The sequence below is a fragment of the Schistocerca gregaria genome, chromosome X (genome assembly GCF_023897955.1).
Source record: "Schistocerca gregaria isolate iqSchGreg1 chromosome X, iqSchGreg1.2, whole genome shotgun sequence".
In the NCBI taxonomy this organism is placed as follows: domain Eukaryota; kingdom Metazoa; phylum Arthropoda; class Insecta; order Orthoptera; family Acrididae; genus Schistocerca; species Schistocerca gregaria.
This window is the reverse complement of record NC_064931.1, coordinates 498,024,642-498,047,525: the sequence shown is the minus strand read 5'-3', so window position 1 is coordinate 498,047,525 and position 22,884 is coordinate 498,024,642. Positions and strand designations below refer to the sequence as shown.

The window sequence follows — 22,884 nt, the reverse complement described above, 5'->3', positions numbered from 1 at the left end:
TATAAATTACAATAGTCCAGATAAAAACGTACAGTTTACATTCTTTCACGATATGTGCAACAATAAATAAAAATAACTGGAAGGTAGATTTAAGCTATGAGCGCTAGCAACTATGACGTGAGAGGAAGGGCGGGAAGACGGAGAGAATGATGAATGTGATAACAGGGACACGCAAGTTGCCTACGAGGCAATCACGCCATTGAGCCACCTAGAGTTAGTTACTTGGTTACATGTTCCATAGATCGTTTGAAAGAGTCTTTTAACAAAATGACGTGGAACGATTCAGCTTACAGGATACATTTAGGTCATTAGTGTTATCATTTACAGACATGTTACTTTTTAGTCTTACTCATGCAACTACACTTAAAAATTAGTTGTCTTTGTTTTATAGGCTACCAGTTTTTAAAGAAAATTTTGTCCATGGAAAATAAAGATTTGTCCAGGAGAAACGATTTTAGATTTAAAACTTCCTTTGCTATGTGTCAAACATTTCACATTGTAATGGTACTTGAATTACGTAACCATTACGGCAGCTCACCTGAACCTCTCGATAGCAGCAATATTCTACTGTATGTCTGTAAAGTAGTTGACATATTTCTGAGACAAGATTCAGATTTGATTTCATATGTGATACATCGATATGTTTATATTGCAATGATATTATTCTTATGTGTATTCTTTCGTCACTATGATCTTTGACGTACTTGTAACTCTGATTTTTGGGCGCGTAAGCGATTGTTAGTTCGTTGTTAACTTGTTAAGAGAGTAGGACCTTGAGAAAGTCAAGTGTTGGACGTCATGTTGGAAAGACGCATAACGTAGTCAGCTTATAAAATGTGAACTTTAACAGTGATTGTGAGGAAGATGTTTTTAAGTATGTTTTGTATTGTGAAGTGATGTTTTGTGTCAATTGAAATTGCAACAAAAGCAATTAAAAGGAAGTGTAACTTAAATTCGGAGTGCTGATTACTTTTTTACATCACCATTGTCCAGCAAAAGTGTTACCTTCAAGAATGGTTTGTGAAGCGCATCCACAAAACTTTTGAATATAGCAGGACAAAACCTAGGCCTCTTTGCACCCGAGCTTGGAATCATAACCATCTATATTTTCAACGATTGACCCATGATAATACGAGACCAGCGTGGGAAACACAAAATGATGAGTGCTTAGTTTTTTTCATTATTACATGAAATGACTATTAACTGTGCTCTAATGACACCTGCCACATAATATGACCGTTGTTGCCCGATAATGCAGTATTTAGCAGCGTGAGTAACACCGCAATCGTTATTAAAATTTTGACCTTTGTTGTGGTAAGGTTGTTAGAACATGATTGGGAAAATAATCAAAAACGTTTGTTGCTGCATATTGAAATACCTTCTGAGCCACTAACAGCTTTAGTAATGAGTAATAATGAGTAATTTTTCCCTCTAGTGCTGGAGGTATAAACATCACTCTTCTTCTCAAACTGGGGTGGATTATTTATGACAAATTTTATTAACTAGTACATATATTGTGATGGTCCAGTTAAACGCCTAAGTCTGTGAAGAGGTGCGTACATGATGACCACAGGTGAACATTACACGTTATTCTAATTGCTCACTTTTGTACAAGCAATACTTTTTAACTGATGAGTTACCCCAGAAAATTATTCCGTGAGACATTAATGAGTGCAAATACGCTAAGTATGACAGAAGTTAGATTTATTTGTTTCCAAGATTAGCAATTATATGAGAAGCAAAAGTAGCTGAACTTAAATGTTTGAGCAGCTCAGCAATTTGCTTCGTCCAGTTCAAGTTTTCATCAAGATATAAAACATAAATTTGGTGAATTCTAGCTTGTTTACTGACTCCTGTTCATGTGCTGCATCAGTTGTTGTACAGAACAGAAATTGAGTATTTTCTCAAAATTAAAGAAGACTCTATTTTCAGAGAACCACTAAATAATTCTTTGAACAACGCGATTAAGTATTTCTTCTGTTGCTTTCTCTCAAATTAGATTTATTGTAACTCTAGTATTAACTCGAACAAGTACCAATTCCGCTTTATGAATGTTAAGGTCGTTCACATATGAAAGGAATAGGAGTGGATCCCAAAATAAACCTTCTCGGACCCCCTTAGTGATTTCTCCCCATTCACCAAAAATTTATCATTCTTCAACGTTGTTTGAATTATTCAGCACAACTGTTTGCACTGTTATTATTGACATGTAAAGAAAATATCTCAGGAGATTCAGTTTGTATTTCGGAACAGCATTACCAGTCTACTTTATTTACGGAGAACATGAAAAACAGTTGGCTTTAGCACATACGAAACACTCTACTGGCAACTAGCGTCAGGGAAACGTCGAAATTCGCTTGCTATATCATAAGTGTTTTCCGAAAATGGATGAATGAAAAGCAAATTACAAGTGGATCAGAAGTCACTCGACTTCCAAAACTTGTCCGAGAAGCTAGACATTGGAGATCTGTCTGTTATATTAAGCAGAATGTGCACAAACATGTAAAACAGCAAATAATGATGAACAGTGCTGAAGCAGGCACAAGTTTTTGGCATCATATCGTCGATCACACATCTTCGAAAATGAAGCTCCCTCGCAGGTTACAAATACGCAAGCTCTTGTTGATTTGGCTCCATCGACGGTTACAATTGCAACAAACACGGAAATATCGTGGCTGGGCGATGGAATTCGGGAAACAAGCTGCCTGGGAAGATGATTTATGCTTGCAGTTACACCATTTCATGTCAGCGTACGTCATACTCGAAGACACCCTTTGGACATACACAAGTCGATTGTACTATCGAGGGTGTGCGGTTGTTACAGAAGGTACAATGAAATCTGTCAACTACATCGATATTATTGCTGACTTCTTGTATCCTTTCACGTGGTATCTTCCCACTGGACACGAAATTTCCTACAAAACAACTTTCATGACACCAGGTCAGAAATTTGATAAAGCAATTGCAACAGCAAAGTAATAAAATCATTACAATGACGTGACACCTAAATTTTCAACACATATATCCTGTCGAATGCATCTAGGATGTCACTGAACCCCCTTTCTGGGCTCAGTAGCCACTAACTTGTAATCCACAGCAAGTACACTCTAAGGAAAAAATCGGTAGATGTACAGATAAACAAATGATTACAGTTCCAGAAAAATAGGATGTTATATTCAAGAAAAATTGAAATGAAATGATCATATGGTGGCCGGGAATACCAGCCTGGGGGAGTTCGGCCGCCGAGTTGCAAATCTTTTCAGGTGGCGCCACATTGGACGACTTGAGTGACAGTGATAATGAAATGATGATGAGTACAACAAAACACCCAATCCCCGAGCGGAGAAAATCTCCGACCGGCCGGGAATCGAATGGGACTCAGACTCCCTGAATGCTCATACTCAGCTAACGAGGCAGACATTTGTTTAAAAAAAGAATAAGAATAAGAAGAAGAGCTTCACAAACTGAGCAAGCCGACATATGGCCCTTATGCAAACAGTTATTCGGCTCGGTATTGATTGATAAAATTGCTGGAAGTCCACTTGAGGGCTATCGTGCCAGATTCTGTCCAATTGACGCGTTAGATCATAAAAATCCAGAGATAGTTGGAGGGCCCTGCTCATAATCCTCCAGATATTCTCAACTGGGGAGAGATCCGGCGACCTTGCTGGCCAAGGTAGGATTTGGCAAGCTCGAAGGTAAGCAGTAGAAACTCTCGCCGTGTACGAGCGGGCAATATCTTGCTGCAATTTAAGCACAGGATGGCTTGGTATGAAGGGCAACAAAACAGGACGTAGACTATCTCCGACATGCCACTGCGCTGTAGGGGTGCTGTGATGATAACCAAAGGGGTCCAGCTATGAAAAGAAATGGCATCCCATACCATCAGTCCTGGCTGTCGGGCTGGATGGAGGATGAAAGTCAAGTACGTATCCTCTCGCTGTCCTGCCTGTCTCCCGATACGCCTTCGGGCTGGATCTCATTAACTGGAGTAGAACTGTCTTCAGTGATGAGTCCCGGTTCAATATGAGCCCCGATGACCAGCGATGACCGAATACAACTTCAGTGTCTTACCGAATTGCACCGGTAAAGAATAAAAATTGAAAACCTCTGACAACGTGATGAAGAAGCACCATATGGTGTAGGGAACTGGTGCAATGTCGTAAAGCCAAGATTCACAGAGCCGTGCTGCGGATAGAGTAGGAACTACGTAGTGAGCACAAAAACAATTAGTACATGACAAATGCAGTCGGCTCACTGATAGAGCACCCTATTACGCTAATAAACGTTGTGAATACATCACAACAGCGCCTAGAGCCTAATTCGTGCTACTAATTGCATTTCAGCTGGGTTATACTGTGTAGAACCAGGAGGCTTATTGATCCTTCCACATATTTGCCCATACCTTACATTTAAGTCTCGGTTGTGTATAAGTGCTTGTGCCTGAGGTTTCTGATCGGTGCACATGCATGTTACCCTGATTTCGTACAGTAACAACACACAGGTTCATTCCTGGACTGCTAAATCTCACAGTTGATGACAAAAGCCACCGCAACACAAATCAGTGTCTCTCCGACAATTAGGACCCCCCAAGAATCATTTAGTGCTAGCTGGGCTACGAGTAAAGCTACCGCTCGTCATCGTAAAGAAGTGATTCTGGTTAGCACCATTTTCATGTAGCATCGATATAGAAAAAAGAGAAGTAGCAACATGCGTAAAATTTGAGCTCAAGAAAAAAAAAATATTGCGTGCACCAGAATCTGGGGATATGTGCTTTTGAGTTATTACTGTAGGATACTTCTTTCGTAATTGTAACAGTCTATGGATCCCACTGGGTAGCTTTCAGTTGTTTATGAGAAATCGAGATTCACTGTTGAGCTTCGTTTCAGACTATAATAAACAGTTAACAGTTTGTGGGGAATGCAATGCAGATTTCTTGAACAGAGCCTGATTTTCTTTTTAAATTATTTCGCTGTTACAATCTGATTTAAATAGGGATTTTCCTACCTGTGTGCACGACGATAGCAGGTCCCTGTATGATAACATTTTCATAGACATTGCAAAAGCTGAAAAATTAATGTTTACCTTTTGTTAGTGTGTTATTTGATAATGACACACAACTACTGTGACTTAATAATGTAGCACTATAAATCTCTGAAGATGTTCATAAAAAAACCGAGGCTTATTAATGATTCTAAGACGCCATGTTTTAAAAATAAGACAAAAGCGATGGACTCTATAAGGTATATATTGAAAGATATGATAAAGGGAAATTTAATGTATTTTATGGTAACTGGTGACAGTTTCTGAACGTAGATTTCCTCAAATGCCGTCTAGAAAGTCTGTTAAAGCATGCAAGACAAGGATAACTAAAAGGATTAAAACAAAACAAAAGGAAGATTCGCATACAAGCTCGTATAAGTAGGTATCTTGCATTCCTAGGATTCTGCAAAGATTAGTGTACTATTTTAAAGGAAGTTATTAAAAAGTTGATAAAAAGGTACATCATCACAGAAATTAACAATGATGATAATTTAATTAAAATCATATATAACCACCAGTCATCAAACTGGATGACTATGTTGTGTGATAGATAATTCACAAGGTGCAAGTATTTCTAATAATTACTTTGAAGATTTAATACTAAAAATATAATCAAGCCTCAGAAGAAGCAAGAGAATATTTTAAAAAGTCACTCCACCAAACATTAAGCAATTAGAAGTAGCAGCAACATCCTTCATTGAATTTATTACAATAAAAGTTTCTAATAAACAAAGGATCAAATGCTGTAGATGGGATTATCAACAGAATACTGAAAAGCTGTCCAACCTTAAAAAATCATGTCCTCACTAATATATGTAATGCATCACTAGCATGGGGAATTATTTCTGACATTAAAATATACCACTGTTAAATCTTTTGATAAGAAAGGTGCTCGGAAATATTTAAATAATGACCATCTGATGTGCTTATTAACATCTTTTACCAAAATATTCTGTTATGTAATGTAATGTAATGGAGAGTAATGTTACACTTAAACAAAAACAATTTCCCTAACATACAAGTTTGCTTACAAAAGGACTGCTTGACTGAGAATGACATTTATACATTTACTCATCAAATATTACAAACCTTACATAACAAAATGTCGATAGTTTTTCAAGAACTGTCCAAAACGTTTGGTTGTGTGGTTCATGATACTGTCTTATAAATGTTTAAGTTGTATGGAACTGGCGGTCTTTCAAACAGCTAGGCTGAATGATACTTAATAAATATGGCGCAAAAATTGTATTGAATACTTCATACAATGGTAGAAAGAGTAAAAGTTTTAGTGACTGGGGAGAAATCACAACATGAGTCCCATAGAATTCCTTGTATATGTGAATGACCTTCCACGTAATATACTTCAAGTAGAATTAGTACTTTCTGAAGACAGTGCAAGCATCATAACTAATTCTACTAGAGGGAAAACACTGTTAACAATGATTTTTAAATAACTATTAAGTGGTTCTCTGAAAACGAATACTACCTCGGTTTTTGAAAAAAAAAAGCACTGTATATTTGGTTCTGTACAAAAAATAATATAGCGCCAACAATTAATGTAGTGTATGAACATGTGTCAGTAAATAAAGAAGAATATTTCAAGTTTCTGGGAGTACATATTAATGAAAACTTGTGTCGTAAGAAACATATTACTGAGGTGCAAAACTAAACAAGTTCAGCAACTTTTTCTCCTCACATAATTGCTCTTTCATTTAAAAATGCACTCACTAATGCTTTGCGGCACAATTCATCACTTAGAAGAGAGAGTATTAGTTGCACCACAAAAACCAGCAGTGAGAATTAATACTTGGTGTTCACCTATAATCATATTGCATATGTATCTTCAAGGAGACAGGCATTTTAACCACTACATCACATTGTGCATAATCAGTGATGAAAATTAGTCATAAACAATTCATCACATTTTGCGAACTATTGCGTTTTTCATGGCTGCAACGCTATAAGAAAAAATTACCTTCATTTAATATTACTAATCTGTCAGCACTCAGAAAGAAGTTCACTATGCAGCCACAAAAATATTTGATAGTTTCCCCAAATGCATAAAATGTCTGACAGATAGCAAAGCAAATTTGAATCTAGCCTAAAATCATTTCTCCGAACTCTTCCTCCTAATCTACAGACGATTTTTGTACAAAATTATATTTAGCTAAAAGAACTATTTTTAAATTATTACTAGTTATGTGAGAAGCATTAAAGCCTGACATGTTCATTTTAATTACATTTAAGAGAGTGTGGTGTTTAGTAACTTGTAAATAGCCAACGATGCACATACATAGCTTGCAAACGAACTCGTTCCAGACCATTTCGACAAAAATCGTGCAATGATACACAGAACTACAGTAGCTCATCACCTACAATGGTGTAGCGAAGGCTCATCTGGACGGATGAAGGCGTGAAGCTGTGTTTAGTGATGTGAGGAGATTATTCATTCGTGTCTTTGATGGCGGTTTGTAGTAGCAGCTGTCGGAGAGAAACAACTATAATATACCTCTAGTGTTGCTGATGGAACACTAAGCAATGTAGAATATCATCCATCACATTCTGTATCCGTTCCTTTAAAGTTGGAAACATTTTCTCTTGCATAAGGACAAATCCAGTACACACACTTCAAGTTTCATCCAAAATATTCAGCTCCCTCGATCAGTGCTTTCACCAGACCTGTCCCCGTTTCAGCATGAGTGAGACGTGATGGAGCTATATTTGATGTGATCTGCGTTACTGGCAACATTACTCGACAAGTTGCAACAGGTGGCTGTAGGAGTGAATAGACAAAGAAATTTCATCTTCGGCATGTGGCTAATAGCTGGAAGAGTTGGTGGCGTGTTGTTTGTAGTCAGTAGACTGTTCATGATCGTCATGCGTTCAGTAGAAAATCTGTATAAAGTTTCGTAAGAATCTGTTATTAATGTTTCGTACGCTGACAGCAGTATTATCTGGGCAGCGCAATTTGTAGTTCTTCGGAGAGATTATGTATGAAGCTGAAAGTTTCATCGTCTGGCTTACTTTCACCTGTGTTTTCTTTATCTAACATAACATTAACATTAACCTACCTGGCTAATAATCATGAGACTCATACCTGGCTAATAATCATCAGACTCATTTAAAGCATAGACTCAAAAATTAAATGAAAATCATGCGTCATGAAAGGTCACTTATTTGAAGTTAAGAGCACATAAAATTGCAATTGAGTCACAGGTAAAGTGACACGACCGGTGCTCAAGGCATGGCACATACCAAATTCCATTCATGTACCCAACTGCTCGTAACTAGTTATAGCGCCTATAAAGCAATAAATACGGCATAAGTATGGAACACGTCTGGTCTCTTCTATGTTTGGTACAGGACAACTTCCAAACATGTTACGAACTGCACGTAATCAAGCAGTGAGAATCAAAAAGGAAGTTTAGACTGTAATATCTTGTCGATACCGAGGTCGTAAAGCAAAGTTGTACGCAATTTGTGGCTGTTCCGCAATTTTATTTCTGACGGTCTACGTTCCTCCTACAGGCAATGCGTCTGTTCGCTGAAGTGTTTGTTATTGAAGGCAGTGTAAAACCACAGTTCGAGAAGACTGGGGAACAGAATCGACAATGGCCACATCATACGAACCAAGGCGCTATGTGCTGGACAAGATTTCAGGTAACCTTAACAAAACTATACCGGAATGGACGAACGAGTCTTCTAAAGTCTACATCTACATGACTACTCTGCAATTCACATTTAAGTGCTTGGCAGAGGGTTCATCGAACCACAATCATACTATCTCTCTACTATTCCACTCCCGAACAGCGAGCGGGAAAAACGAACACCTAAACCTTTCTGTTCGAGCTCTGATTTCTCTTATTTTATTTTGATGATCATTCCTACCTATGTAGGTTGGGCTCAACAAAATATTTTCGCATTCGGAAGAGAAAGTTGGTGACTGAAATTTCGTAAAAAGGTCTCGCCGCGACGAAAAACGTCTTTGCTGTAATGACTTCCATCCCAACTCGTGTATTATATCTGCCACACTCTCCCCCCTATTACGTGATAATACAAAACGAGCTGCCCTTTTTTGCACCCTTTCGATGTCCTCCGTCAATCCCACCTGGTAAGGATCCCACACCGCGCAGCAATATTCTAACAGAGGACGAACGAGTGTAATGTAAGCTTTCAACTATAGGGAGTCTTTTATATTAATTACTGCACCATCTCGCCAGGCCGAAGAGAAATGAGGTGACGATTATATAATCATTGACAGCAATGTTTTCTATAGAGTGCGACTGCCTTAATAAGAAGAAAACCAAAAATATTACACATACACCGATAAGCCAAAACACTACGACCAATGCCCACCGCGAGTTTGCATGCCGCCTGGTGACGTTGGGGACACGAGACGCGCTACGAGAAGTGCGTAAGCGCAGTGAAGATATGGGCTGCAAATGGGAAAATTCACTCAGATAGGCGACTTTGCCAAAGGATAGATTTTTATTACGCAAAGCCTGTGAACGAGTATCTCGATAACGGCGAAGCTGGTCGAATGTTCACGTTCCACTGTCGTGAGCATTTACGGAAAGAGGTAGGACAGAAAAACTACCACTAGAGTCTTCATAGAAAGTGACTTGTCTGCTCTGTAAAGTAAGATAGATGGTCATCTGTGGCATCTCTGCGGAAAGAGCACAGCAGACCACCGTTACATGTTCACATGTTGACCCAACGACATCATCAATTTCGATTGCATTGCGCACGGGGCCATTGCAGGTCGACTGTCATTCAATGGAAATTAGTCGGCTCTTCGGGTGAATCACATTTTTGCTAGGTCGTTGGTCGTCTCCACAAACGCCATCACCGAGGCGAACGGCGGCTAGACCGTGCAGCGCGCCACGGACGCAGGCTGCTCGGAGCAGTACAGGGTGTATCAAAAAGAAACACCCGATTTTTAAACAAATCATAACTATTATTTTATTTGAGATACGTGCGTGAACAACGTACTGTTGGAAAGAGCTAACCCTCGAGTTTTACATGGTTTCCGCTAAGCAGCAGTAGTATGCGCCCACTTCAGTTCTAGTAAAAATGGAGTCGGTACAACAGAAAGCTTTTCGTGTTCTACGTTTGGCGCAATGCCGGTCAGTGATCACTGTTCAGTGTGACTTTCGTACTGGGTATGGTGTGGATCCTCCTACGGCATAGAGCATTAGACGATGGCATGAACAATTGTCTGTGTGAAGGCAATTCGCCAGGCCGTTCCCGAGCGTCTGACAAAGATGTCGAACACATCCGCCGTAGTTTCACAAGGAGTCCGCAGAAATCCGTCCGCCGTACAGCTCGACAGCTCAGCATGCTCCCTATGTCCGTCTCGCGTGTGTTCCGTCGACGTTTACACATGAAACTGCACAAAATTCAGCTACTGCAAGATCTTCGCGAAGGTGACAAACAACAATGTGTGGAGTTATGTAATTTCGTTCTTGGCAAGATGGAGGATGACAGTTTTCTTCCACGCTTACTGTTTAGTGACGAGGCAACATTCTATTTAAATGGAAAGGTGAACCATCATACTATGATAATATGGGGTACGGAACAACCACACGAAATTGTACAACATAAGAGGGACCCTCCAAAATTTAATGTGTTTTGTGCAGTTTCAGGGAAAAGGTGTACGGTATTTTTCTTTGCCGAGAACACTGTTACAGGAAGCACCTATCTCGATATGCTTGATAACTTCCTTTTTCCACAATTGGAGACTGATTCGAACGACTTCATTTACCAACAGGATGCGACACCGCCACACTCACATTTGGAAGTGCAGGAATTTTTAAATCAAAGGATTACTGTACGATGGATCGGTCGTGCTGTACCAAACGGTTCAGCCTTACATTACTGACCTCCAAGGTCATCGGACCTGAATGTATGTGATCATTTCTAGTGGGGGGTTATAAAAATCTCTGTTTATGTGCCTCTGTTACCAACAACAGTGAATGAACTGAGACATCGCATAACATCAGCTCTGGAAACTATAACTCAAGACACGCTCGCTGCAGTGTGGGAACAATTTGAATACTTCACTGAAAATTGCCATGCATCTCAAGGGGAGCGTATTGAACACCGATGAAATGGTATGATAAGAACTTTTTTATTTTCCTATTCATCAGAAAACAAAATTCATTGTTTATGTTTATTAATCTCAGAAATATAGTCGTGAGAAACCGGATAATTCTTTTTCATTCACTCTGTATTATGCTAAGGGGGACATTCTCCTGCACTTTCATGGGACCTGTGGTAGAAATAGAAGACCAGCTGGCACCTGTGAAACATCTGCATCCCTTCATGCTTGATGTCTTCCCCAACGACGGTGTCACCTTCCAGCAGTATAATTGTCTGAGTTTGAGAGCCAGAACCATTCCACAGTGGTTTGAGGAGTGTTGATGTCTCGGTGACCAAATACGCCTGATATAAATTCTGTGGCACCCATCTGGGTCGCTATCGGGAGCCGTCGCCGCGTATGCAAACCAGCGGCATGTTATTTACGCGAATTACATGACATGTGCGCAGACATCTAATGCTACATGATTCCACAAACCAACCAACAATCTGTCGGATCCGTGACACGCAAAATCAGTGATGCATTTCGTTCTAAAGACGGGTAAACATGCTATTAAGCAGGTGGTCATAATCTTTTGACTCAACAGTGCAAGTTATTCACATGTCAAAATTCAGCTTTGAATTAATACAGTGTACTATCGATTATCCACTGTAACTGGGAATTTGAAAAGCGCTAATAATCGAATTCCGCGGATAACTCGCAAGGTAATCTATTAGAGTTGTTCAAAAACAAAAATTAATTACAGTGTCATAATTAAAATCACTTAACCAATATTTGTAATCAATTCTACTTTATTCATCGTATTATGTGTGAGGATACAGTATTTAAAAATAATAGAGTGTAAGCCAATTTCACATTACACTACGTTACTTTGAAATAAAATACTCTTGAATTGATTTCTGTCTCAGTGAGATCGTTGGTCTTTTACATATCGCACTACGAATTTTACGTAACACCAAACTGTCAGAAAGTGGAGCATCTTCTTGCTATTTCACTACCAACTCCCCTCCCAATTTCTCTTTTTCAGTGCAGTAAACCTGCAAAAGGAATCAACGGACATGGCACTTCCGCTGAAGTAGCTGCCCCGCTCGAGCTGGCGCCCAACCTGCCAACCGGCCCTTCTAGTGATCTGGAGGGTCGTTTCTACCAATGCTACCATGCTTTCACCACAAAAATCGAGCTTGGCGTTTACCGCCGCCGTCAGCATACTGGGGCTGCGAACGCTGAGATCAACATAGACAGGAGGATTGCACGATCGAGTGGGGAGGGACTCTGTCGCTTGCGCGAGCTTAGGAGGAACTTTTCCACTCGGGTGAGCTCTTTCTTCATGAACGAAGACCTGGCGCCGCTGTTCCCGCATCGTTTTTCGGAAGTGACGAAGAGTCAGCGGTGCGAGGCTGCCCATAGTGAGCAGGTAGCAGCCTTCATTGCAACCCTAGCCAAGGAGCGGCCGCCAAAAAGAGTTTCGCCTCCTTCGAGGGATGCTGCGCACCAGCCAGCAGGAGAAGAGGACATCCTCAGTCGACACTCGGATCTGGAAGCATCATGTGGGGCTTCCTGCTTCACCTGCGAAATTTGTGGCTCTTGACTGCTGCTACAGTCGCAGGTTCGAATCCTGCCTTGGGCATGGATGTGTGTGATGTCCTTAGGTTAGTTAGGTTTAAGTAGTTCTAAGTCTAGGGGACTGATGAAGTCAGATGTTAAGTCCTATAGTGCTTAGAGCAATTTGAACCATTTTTTGGTTCTTGGCACCCTTGTAGCTTTGGGGCCGGGCATGCTCCCAGATCCCCTCGACGCTGTCGGCAGCAAGGAGGTGCAGGTGAGGTAGAAGCCATCACATCCACCATCTATGCGGCAGCATGACTCGGGCCCTCCCTCACATAATGTTCGCGGCCCCCTCGATGGGACACTGTTGCAGCAGGCACCAGAATTTCCAAACCTGATGGACTTCTCTTCACTAAGAGGCCAACCTCTGCCTGGGACTTTTTGACAATGGGCCGCTGTTTTGTTTCCACTCCCATCCAGCATTGTCGTGTGCTGACGAATCTCCTGTAAGAACTCTTTAATCTTTTCCTCTTGCCCAGAGCCCTTCCTTCCTATCTTCTTCATGTGAGGACTTCCCTGATTCTCAAGAGGGCCCCGCTGACTTCTGTCCAATCACTATCTTCTTGGTGCTCACTCGGGCCTTTCATAAGGTCCTCGCATCGCGCCTGATGCGGCATACTGCTCTAGATAGGTGTCAGTGAGCGTTCATCCCTCGGGATGGAATATTGACCTGACTTTCGCTGACGTAACTCGTTCCTTTTGGTCTGTCTACATGGTGTTACTGGATGTATCAATGGCATTCTACTCCCTGGACCATGCAGATCTTGGCCCTGTGCTAAGGGTCCATGATCTACCAGATAAATTCCCTGGCTATGTCTTGTGATGCTACAGGTACGAGCAGATACTGATAGCGGGCCTTACTGATCGTGCAGCCTTCCAGACGTGTCCCTCAGGGCGTCCCTCGTTCTCCCCTTCTTTTCAGTTATGCCCTAGAACTCATCCTACACCATCTACTTTTCTACATTAGTGTCCGAGTGCTTGGCCACCAGATCAACACGGCAGCCTTCACAGATGTTCGCTGGGAGGGCTGCAGGCCTTCATCGACGCCACAGTCACCAGCATGGGCCACCTGGAGTTGCAGCTGAATGGCTTCAAGTCTGTGTCTCTCATGCTCATTGCGTCTGGCTATGAAAAGTAGGTCAAAGAGAACGATGACAAAACTTTCAAAGCTGACAATACCACCATGCCAGCAATACATGTGGGGGAGACATTTCGTTAATTCAGCCTGCAGTTTTTGTCAGCAGGGTGGTGTCTCTTCAACCTGAGACGCTACCTGCAGGAGCAGGTTGACGTCATCTCCAGAATGTTCTTCTCCTGGGTCTATACCATGGCCTCACCCTTAGTCACACACGCATGGGTGGCTTATGCCCACTGAGACCTGTGTGTGAGCTGCTGGCTTCATCTTCCAGCATGGCATATTTTCATGCTCCCATCTCACATGGGGGCATCAGCATCCCTTTTGCCAGATGAGTCAGCCCCATCCTGTGACAAAACTGCCTCCGAATACTGCAGCAGATGCTACCACCAGTGGACAAGGGAGGTCAGGTAGAAGAGCAAATAGAGATCAACGTGACAGAGAAACGCCTTCTGTGGGAAGGTCATCTGCTGCAGACATGTGGACGGTGCGACTCTACGTGACGTTCGATGGCACGGCGTCTGATGTTTCCAGCTGCAACATCTGGCCAGCATCAGTGGGTCACTGACACCAGCCGTTTCCTCTCTGGCCGCGACTACATAAACTGTAAAGCCCACATTAACGACCTTCCATCCAAGGCCCGCCGTAGTCGTGGCCGGTACGTCGAGAAGAGATGCAAGGAAGGGTGCAGCACCGTCGAGACCACAAACCACGTTGTCCAGAGCTGCAGCAGGACCCATGGCTCTCACATAAAACGGCACGACGCCGTCGTGAAGTATACCGCGCGGGGCCTGGCGCAGAAGAAGTTCAACACCTTCGTGGAGTCCCCCCACCCCCCCTCCAAACACTCAGATGACTTCAGAAGCCGGACGTTATGGAGGTGAAACACGGCGTTGCCCATATCGTCGTCGCCCAGGTTGACTGTGACCACTTGCGCTTCGACTGGTATCACCGAGAGAAGATCACAAAATACGACAATGAGGATGTCCATCATGCCGTCCGCGATCTGCACCAAGACACTGATGAAGTGCGAACAACTTCGCCAATGTTGCATTGGAGAGGGACCTCAGCACTACAGCCTGCCAAGAGCCCCCTCAACCTAGGTCTGAACAGACGCAATCTTAGTGTTCGATGTACTCGTGTGTTAATTGGCGCAAACTTTTCCTTCTGTATCTACCAGATAAAGACCACCAATGGTACGAAGAACTGCGTCGGCGTGAGGTAGAGTACTGTATGTGGGAGGGGGAGGGGGGGAAGGGGGGGGGGACACTGAGACATGGCATGTCTACCCAGGCCCAATATCCTCTTCATTTCTTTCAAAATTTCTTTCCATTATGATTTGTTCACTATTGTTTATTTAATTAATTTTTTTTAAATTTGATTCGTAAGAATCTTTGTGGCTTGCGATAAGCTTGCAAGACATTTTTATGTAATATTTACTGAAAGTGAATAAAGACAGCTTTCAACAGTCCAGTAACCCTTCGGCCCACAAAAGTGCTGATGCATGACTGATTACTGTTTATAGAACTAAAGGAATGTTGTCAGACTGACATTTTCACTCTGCAGCGGAGTATGCGCTGATTGAAACTTTATGGCAGATTAAAATTGTGTGCCGGATCGAGATTCGAACTCGGGACCTTTGCCTTTCGAGGACAAGTGCTGTACCGACGAGGTACTAGCGGAAGTAAAGCTGTGAGAGCGGGTCGTGAATCGTGCTTGGGTAGCTCAGTTGCCGGCACGGTAGCTCAGCATGTTCGGTCAGAGAGCTGGCTGGTCTCTGTAATAAAAAACTGAGTGAAGAGATCAACAACGAACTTCAACGGGTGTCATGTAAGGTCCGCCACGACGAAGTTCGACGAACAATAACGAATGAAACGGAAAAAACAAAAAACAAGAAACAGTAGAGCACTTGCCAGGAAGTTTCAAAGGAATGTTGTCTTCTTCGTCACTATCATTCAACTCCTCAGATTTCCCTTCTACTTGCTGGACAGCAGCACAGTCACTCAACATCTCATGAACTGGCTCTGTGCAGTCAACGTCAAACCATTCAGAAAGAAATATTTTTTTTCTCAACAGCTTCATACATGGAGTACTTTTCAAAACAGGATTAATGTTTTTCCATGACTTGGCTATGGTTGATTGTTTTACCTTACGCCACGCCTTTGGCAGTTAATAAATCGCGTCTAGCACGGTTTATTGTTTCCAAAATGTTTGAAGATTACTGCCCTCTTTAATAAGTTTTTGTAGCAGATTTCCTCTATAAATTTTCTTCATGGCAACGACGATACGCTGATCGACTGACTGATTTATAGCTGGCACATTAGGGGGTAAATATTTTACAAATATCATCTACTCATCCGATTTCAGAACAAGTTCATTTGGATGAGATGGTGCATTGTCCAGTAACAATACAGCTCTTGCAGGTAGACCCTTCTGCAGGTAGACCCTTCAACTTAAATGGTCTCGCACCTGTGAAACAAAGAAATTATGGAACCATGTTTGTAATATTGTGCGGACCATCCTGGCCCCTTTCCGGTGAAAATAATCGACAAATAAACTGTGCATTTCTTTCTGTTTGAAATTGCGCGGGTTTTTAGCTCCACCTATTATATCAAGCTTAACTTTATGTGATCCCGTACCATTATCACAACACAACACAGCTATCATTTCCTTACTTGATTTATAACCAAGCGTACTATGCTCTGTCTCGAAAGCTAATGTCTTTGTTGTATACACTTCCAAAACAGTCTGGTTTCGTCCGCGTTGTATATATGATCCAACTCTAAATTTTCTCTTGTAATAAACTCACGCAAATCATTACAAAATTCGGAAGCAGCCTTATTATCTGGACTTAACTTTTTTCCTTGGACGGAAATCTCCCTGATACCACGACGCGTTTAAATCTTGCTAGCAAGCCGAAAAATGCATTAAAATCTCCTTCAATTCGAAGGTTTTGAAGAAGAACTGGGGCTGTTTGGCGCATATTGGGCCAGATACTTGTGTGCCCTCTGCTATTTTCTGCTGAAACCATTCCATCATTGCTTTACCCAGTTCTGCGTATGTAGACATTTTCATAGCCTTCCGCTTTGACAAACCTCTGGATGAGTCAGAACTGCTAGCATATTGAATTATTTTGACTTTGTTTTTCCGATTATCACGGATTGTAGTTTCACCCACATTGTAAATCAGTGCCGCATTCCGCGTATCAGTACTGCCTTCTTCGAGTATATTATTATTCGAGTGTATTACTTCGAGTTTCTGCCGTGTCGTCAGCACAACACGTTTCCGCTTTTCAGACGTTGTTGAGCACTAACAGAAACAAATCCACCGCATCAATACAGTCTAGCGCTTGAGGTGTTCGAGCACTACATTGTTTACTACACTCATGTTGTAACGTGACATTATCTTTCACCGGCGACCACTCCTGGGTAAATGAAAAAATTTTCAGCAGCTAAACAAAACAAAAAAATCCGGAAAATAGATCGCGGATAATCCGCAAAGCAGAAATGCGCTCGAGGATAATCGAGAGTTTAATATAGTTGAGTCAAACAGAAGTTTTCTGTGTTTGCAAATACTTTCAGTTTACTTTTTCGACTGTTGTTGTGAAATTCTACAATTATTTTTAGTTTAATTTGGCATCAATGGTAACACGTCGAACTACCACATTCATATGAGAATAATTCTTTTACAGTTACTGTATAGTATGTTAAAAGTAAACATACGCCATCAGTCGCAAATCATTTTTATTTAAAGGTAAGACTTAATTCGAGCTCTGAAGGCCTTTTTCAGGTGTGTATCACCATAATGTCGTCATTACTTCTACATAGCAGCTCTCATTGTCCTATTGCACCGATGCAATTTAATTTGATTGCAACATATTCATCACTATAATAAAAATTGTTCAGAAATTACTTACATGCTCTGGTATCGGCTGGACAGGCTTGAAGTATGGATACTTTACATCCTGAAACACATATTTCCACATTATATGGGTTTCCTTACACCAATAGACATTTCAAATTGATGTGTACATTACTAAAATATGAGGATGCCAAAGATGTTGTAAATTTTTCAGATCTGAGATGTGACTATGAGGATAAAGATGATAGCTTCCTCTAGAATTCAGAAGCAACATGGCTTTGGATTATATTTTGGAACTATTTTTTGCAAAAATAAACATGTAAAATTATTGAATAAATCAGTATACTCACAATGTTTTTTGGAAATTTCTATTCGTGCAGAAGTACTGTAGTTCTTTTCATAGGTTTAGTTTCTTACCTTCGCCTTTTTGTAGGAAGTACAGTATGTCGTTTAGTATGTAAGAGTTGTGGAAAATGTGCTTACTCATTGTGGATTTTTGATAGTTATTGAGCCTAAAAGCGTCTGTATTATTTTTGTAACGTATTTGAAAAGAAATTTCTATTTTTCCCTATGTAATCAGCAAGACAAATATTGCATTACAATTTGAATACCCTCCAGATTCTGTTGAAGAGGTGTTTGTGCTTACTGTGTAAGGTAAGTCATGTTCAGATTTGTTGTTCGTAGAAAAGAATAATTTTAATAAGCACTCTTAAATAAGTTGGCTATTGTTTGTGTACACCTGCCCGCTATCTACTGTCTTTTAAGTACCGTTACCGTTTTCGTTACGAATAGTGGATTGTGTTGTTGAATACCACGTTAAATTAACATTGTTCTGACAGCCTATCGTAGGTTGCAGCTGCTTTTGTAGTTTTAATGGCCTGTGTATGTCCCTTCTGTGTTGATGCTAATGAGTGTGCCCCACGTAGTATGGACCTAAATCCAGCCTATTTATGAGTGTTTGTATAGCGTGTAGAATTATGTGTTGTTATGTCAGTATAGGCTGTTTTCTTGCAGATAAAAAAATCTGTGTTTCTGATGTTCATTAACAGTTGTGAGATAGAGGACATTTATAGGATGATCAGTTGCATATTGTGTACTAAACCTTACATTTTTTGAAAGGGATTAAACATCGAATAATCGTCATAAAGTTCTACTTTGGTGTCATTAAATAGCACCAGGCTCTCATCAATTCATCTCTTATCATGAATTATTTTCTCAACCAGCACACGTCTTTCACTAAAAAGTATTTTTTCACTTCACACAATGTAGTTCGTTAGCATAAGTTCAAAAATAGAGAACACCCTTCTCGCCAGGGGAAAAAAATATCGGACTGCAAGGCTACGGAACCAACCCACAGAGTGAATTATCGTCAGCGGGTAGTACGCATCATCCAGGAAAAATATTGTGCATGTTGTTATTCGGTCAGGAGTGGCATATGTGAGGAAAGCAATTCGCTGGACCAAACGCCAGACAGCTACTGCTGGGCCACAAATGAAGCAATGACCGTCCCTGTCCGACACCCTGCAAGCGCTGCAAACCGAGAAGTTGGCAAGGTGACATTGGCGGAGACCAGAACCATTTGGTTGTTTCCCATTGACTGTGACAAACCACATGGAGCATGCAGCAGCGGCAAGAAAATGGGTGCTCACCGCCCACCATATGTTGTGGCACCTGCAGTGTGGGTACGTCTATCGCACTGTGGGAGTGGGCCAGTTGCATCTCAGTGTAGACTGCTTTCATTGACAACAAGAGCACGGGTGTCAAAGAGGCAGAAAAGTAGCTGTGCTCCAGAAAAAAAGAGTCCCATGTGACAGAAGGCAGCTGGGATGTCCAACAACGACATCAAAAGGAGCAACAAGGTTCAGGCATTCGCATCAAGCAGTAAGCTGGTAAGGCACATTGGGCAATACCGCCACTTCATCGACTGTGTGCTGACAAAATGGGCCTGAGCTCTATCTGGAACGTGGTAAAGACCCACACCCCCTCAAACATGGGGAACGGTGAGGGACTCATAGCGGATTTTGAAGATCATCCCCAGACTAACACACGAACCCATCGCAGCTGACATGTAGCGAACTAAGGTGTGCGGGACCAGAAGATTTTGGGATGAGGGATCCGTGACGCTCTGTGGGTGTTGACATAGTGTGTGTGTTGCACGAGGTGAAGGGAGCAGAGACGATGTTCAGTGAGTCCAGATCTGATACGTTGCAGTAGCCGTCTGCAGTTGAGGGCTGCAGAGCGCTGAAGGTCAGCTGTAAAGTCGATGCCAAGGCAGCTTAAGGTATCGGTCACATTGAGCAGGTCAACGCTCCTCTCAGGCAGGCCTGTACCGATATACATAGCTTGCGATTTCCGTACATTAAGGGAGCTGCCGACACCTCGCCTTCGGTCGCCTGGCTATCGTCGGCCCTTCAAAGGCAGAGGACCAAATAGTCCATAAAGGTGGTGGAACAAAATCGATGTCCATCTAGTGACATCCCCCTCACTTTCTGTCGCAAGCCACATAAAAATGGTTCTAGGGCGAAGGTGTACATCGGCGCTGACAGGGGGCACCCCTGTTACACTGAGCACCTAATCAGGATCAGTTGTACTAAGCCTACCATTATGCAGCACCCGGGATATTGCGCCATGCTGGAGACATATGACCACTTCGACAACAGATTCTGCATATCCCATATGATGGAGGACAGCCATAAGAAAAGAATGATCAACCTGATCAAATGCCTGACTGAAGTCTAAGCACGCCAAAGCTTTGGGCAAATGTTGAGTTCGAGCAAGGGCAATTGGATCCCTGTGGCAGAAGAGTGATGTCCAAATGTTGTACACTCACCTAGCGATGCCTAATCATACGACCTGACATGACAGGCCAGCCTCTTAAGTCGCACTGCCAAAATATGTGTAAAGGTCTTCATGCCACTATTTAGCAGGCTCAGCAGGTGATACTGATGTGCAGACCTCATAGGATTTCTGAACAGGGATGATGAGGCCCTATAGACATGGCCTGTACCAGGGGGAAATCAGTTTTCTGCAGATAACAGTCCAAATGGGCACTAAGAGATATCGGAAAATATGATAAAATACAAAGGGGATACCGTTAGGACCAAGTCACTTGTTAGCAGCTCCCACTCAAATGGCATCGAACACTTCATCTTCTGTTACTGGCGCCACAAATTCCAGTGTTTTGTCCTTTGGTATCATGCCAAACATGAGCTAAGAGACGTCTTCAATGACAGATGGTGAATGAGGGTTGTTAGTGTAGAACCTAGCGTAATGAGCATGAAGTGCTGATCCAATGCTGTACTGGGTGCAGTGATGCCTGGTTGGTTGGTTGTTTTGGGGGAAGAGACCAAACAGCAAGGTCATCGGTCTCATCGGATTAGGGAAGGACTGGGAAGGAATTCGGCCGTGTCCTTTCAAAGGAACCATCCCGGCATTTGCCTGGAGCGATTTAGGGAAATCATGGAAAACCTAAATCAGGATGGCGGGACGCGGGATTGAACCGTCGTCCTCCCGAATGCGAGTCCAGTGTGCTAAGAATGATGCCTGGCTTTGTCATCTATGATGGTTCAGACGAGGGCCCAGTGTAGTCGTCGCCTGTCTGCTTGAAGATGGTACATCGACAGAGCTTACAAAGCCATGTGGTCACAGGTGTAGGTTCACACTACTGTCCCTTCAAGGTGGCGGCACCTGAGGTCTGTGATCTGTGCTTTGACATTGTTTACTATTGTACATTGATCGAGTGAAAACAACATCATAGGCCAGACTTTCAATGTTTGGCAACAAAAGTTCAGGGATTACCTCCTCCAAGCCTCCCAAGCCTCTGTCACATGCCGTCATGCCTGGCAGAGGGCACGTTTTGTACAGAACAGCCATCAAGATAACAGACAGATAAACACCACGATGGCAGCAACATGAATCCCAAGTCACCTCAATAAGCTGCCGACAGTTGGGAGATGCCAAGATGCCAGTAGGGACGCATTCAGCTTCCAAACACCCTTTCCATTCCACATCCGCTGGTCGTCAAGGGTGATGGTACAGACATATGCCACATGGTTGGAAAATGCGACAGGCTAAATCTCAGCCAATCAGGTTCCTCCCACCAGTGAGTGCAAGATATAAAAGCAATCAAGGCAACTAGAAAAATGAGCAAAACCAGGGTGGTCACCATAAACATTTTCCACATGTCCACAAATTGGAGATGGTTGACAATTGTAGCAAGCTCTGTGCAAGATGAATGATGAGGCAGCTGATCTTCAAGGTCGAGGGTGGAATTAAAATCACCACCCAGCACCAGTGCATCTTGCTATCCCACAAAAAGGGGTAAGAAAACCTCCGCAAAGGAGGCAGAGAGTTCCCTTCACCTTCCCAATCCTGTAGGAGCACAGATATTAATAATTCAGGCACCTTAGAGTGTGAGAGCCAAACTTCTTTCATGCAGATGATACTGGACACCACCGACGGATAAACCTTCGTGGACGAGGATCGCCACACTCCTACCAGTATCCAATGCATGGGAGACAGAAGGGATGTATTCAAATGGGTTCAGAAAACCATCAACGTCCACTTCTTGTAAGAGGGCCAATTCCGCTACATGAAGTGTATCATGGAGAATCGCCGGTTTATGCGGAGCACAGATAGTGTTGACATTGATTGTAGGCAGGCAATACGTTTGTTCCAGCACTCCTGCTGTAGAAATATGGGGTCCACCTGTGGCATCTGGCCGCACAATACACTCGAAGCCGTGGCGTTCACTATAATGAGGTAGTGGGGGGTATAACTGTGTGTAACGCGCCCACCCGCTGTGTTCACAGGCCATTCCGATTACTCGTTTTGTCAACAGAGGGCGGAGCCAGCAGAGGGGAAGGCTTCACAGGCTCCTGAGGACAAATCGCTGAGGTAAGGGGGGGGGGGGGGGAGGAGGAGACATGATCGACAGTAGGCCTTACAAGATCGATTTGTCGTATAACGTCGGTTCACCATGCTAAGGAAACAATCGTCACGTGGCGTACGACTATGTTTCTTGCGCTTCCTTGGTGACTTCTACTTCCGAACGTGTTGTTACGAATCGGAGTGGTGTCGGCCGTCATACGACGCCGCCTTAACCAGAAGGAAAGGAGAGGCTGGTACTTCGGCCGAGTCG

At 42.5% G+C, this 22,884-nt stretch overlaps 1 protein-coding gene across 1 annotated transcript in view; it reads right to left on the bottom strand.

Moving 5' to 3' along the window:
* The window catches only part of LOC126299108 (gamma-aminobutyric acid type B receptor subunit 1), a 489,230-nt gene that overhangs the window by 289,438 nt on the left and 176,908 nt on the right, over positions 1-22,884 (bottom strand). The window contains exon 17 of the mRNA XM_049990785.1: positions 17,800-17,847. Within this exon, the coding sequence (XP_049846742.1) occupies positions 17,800-17,847 (48 nt within the window). The remainder of the gene's footprint in view (positions 1-17,799; positions 17,848-22,884) is intronic.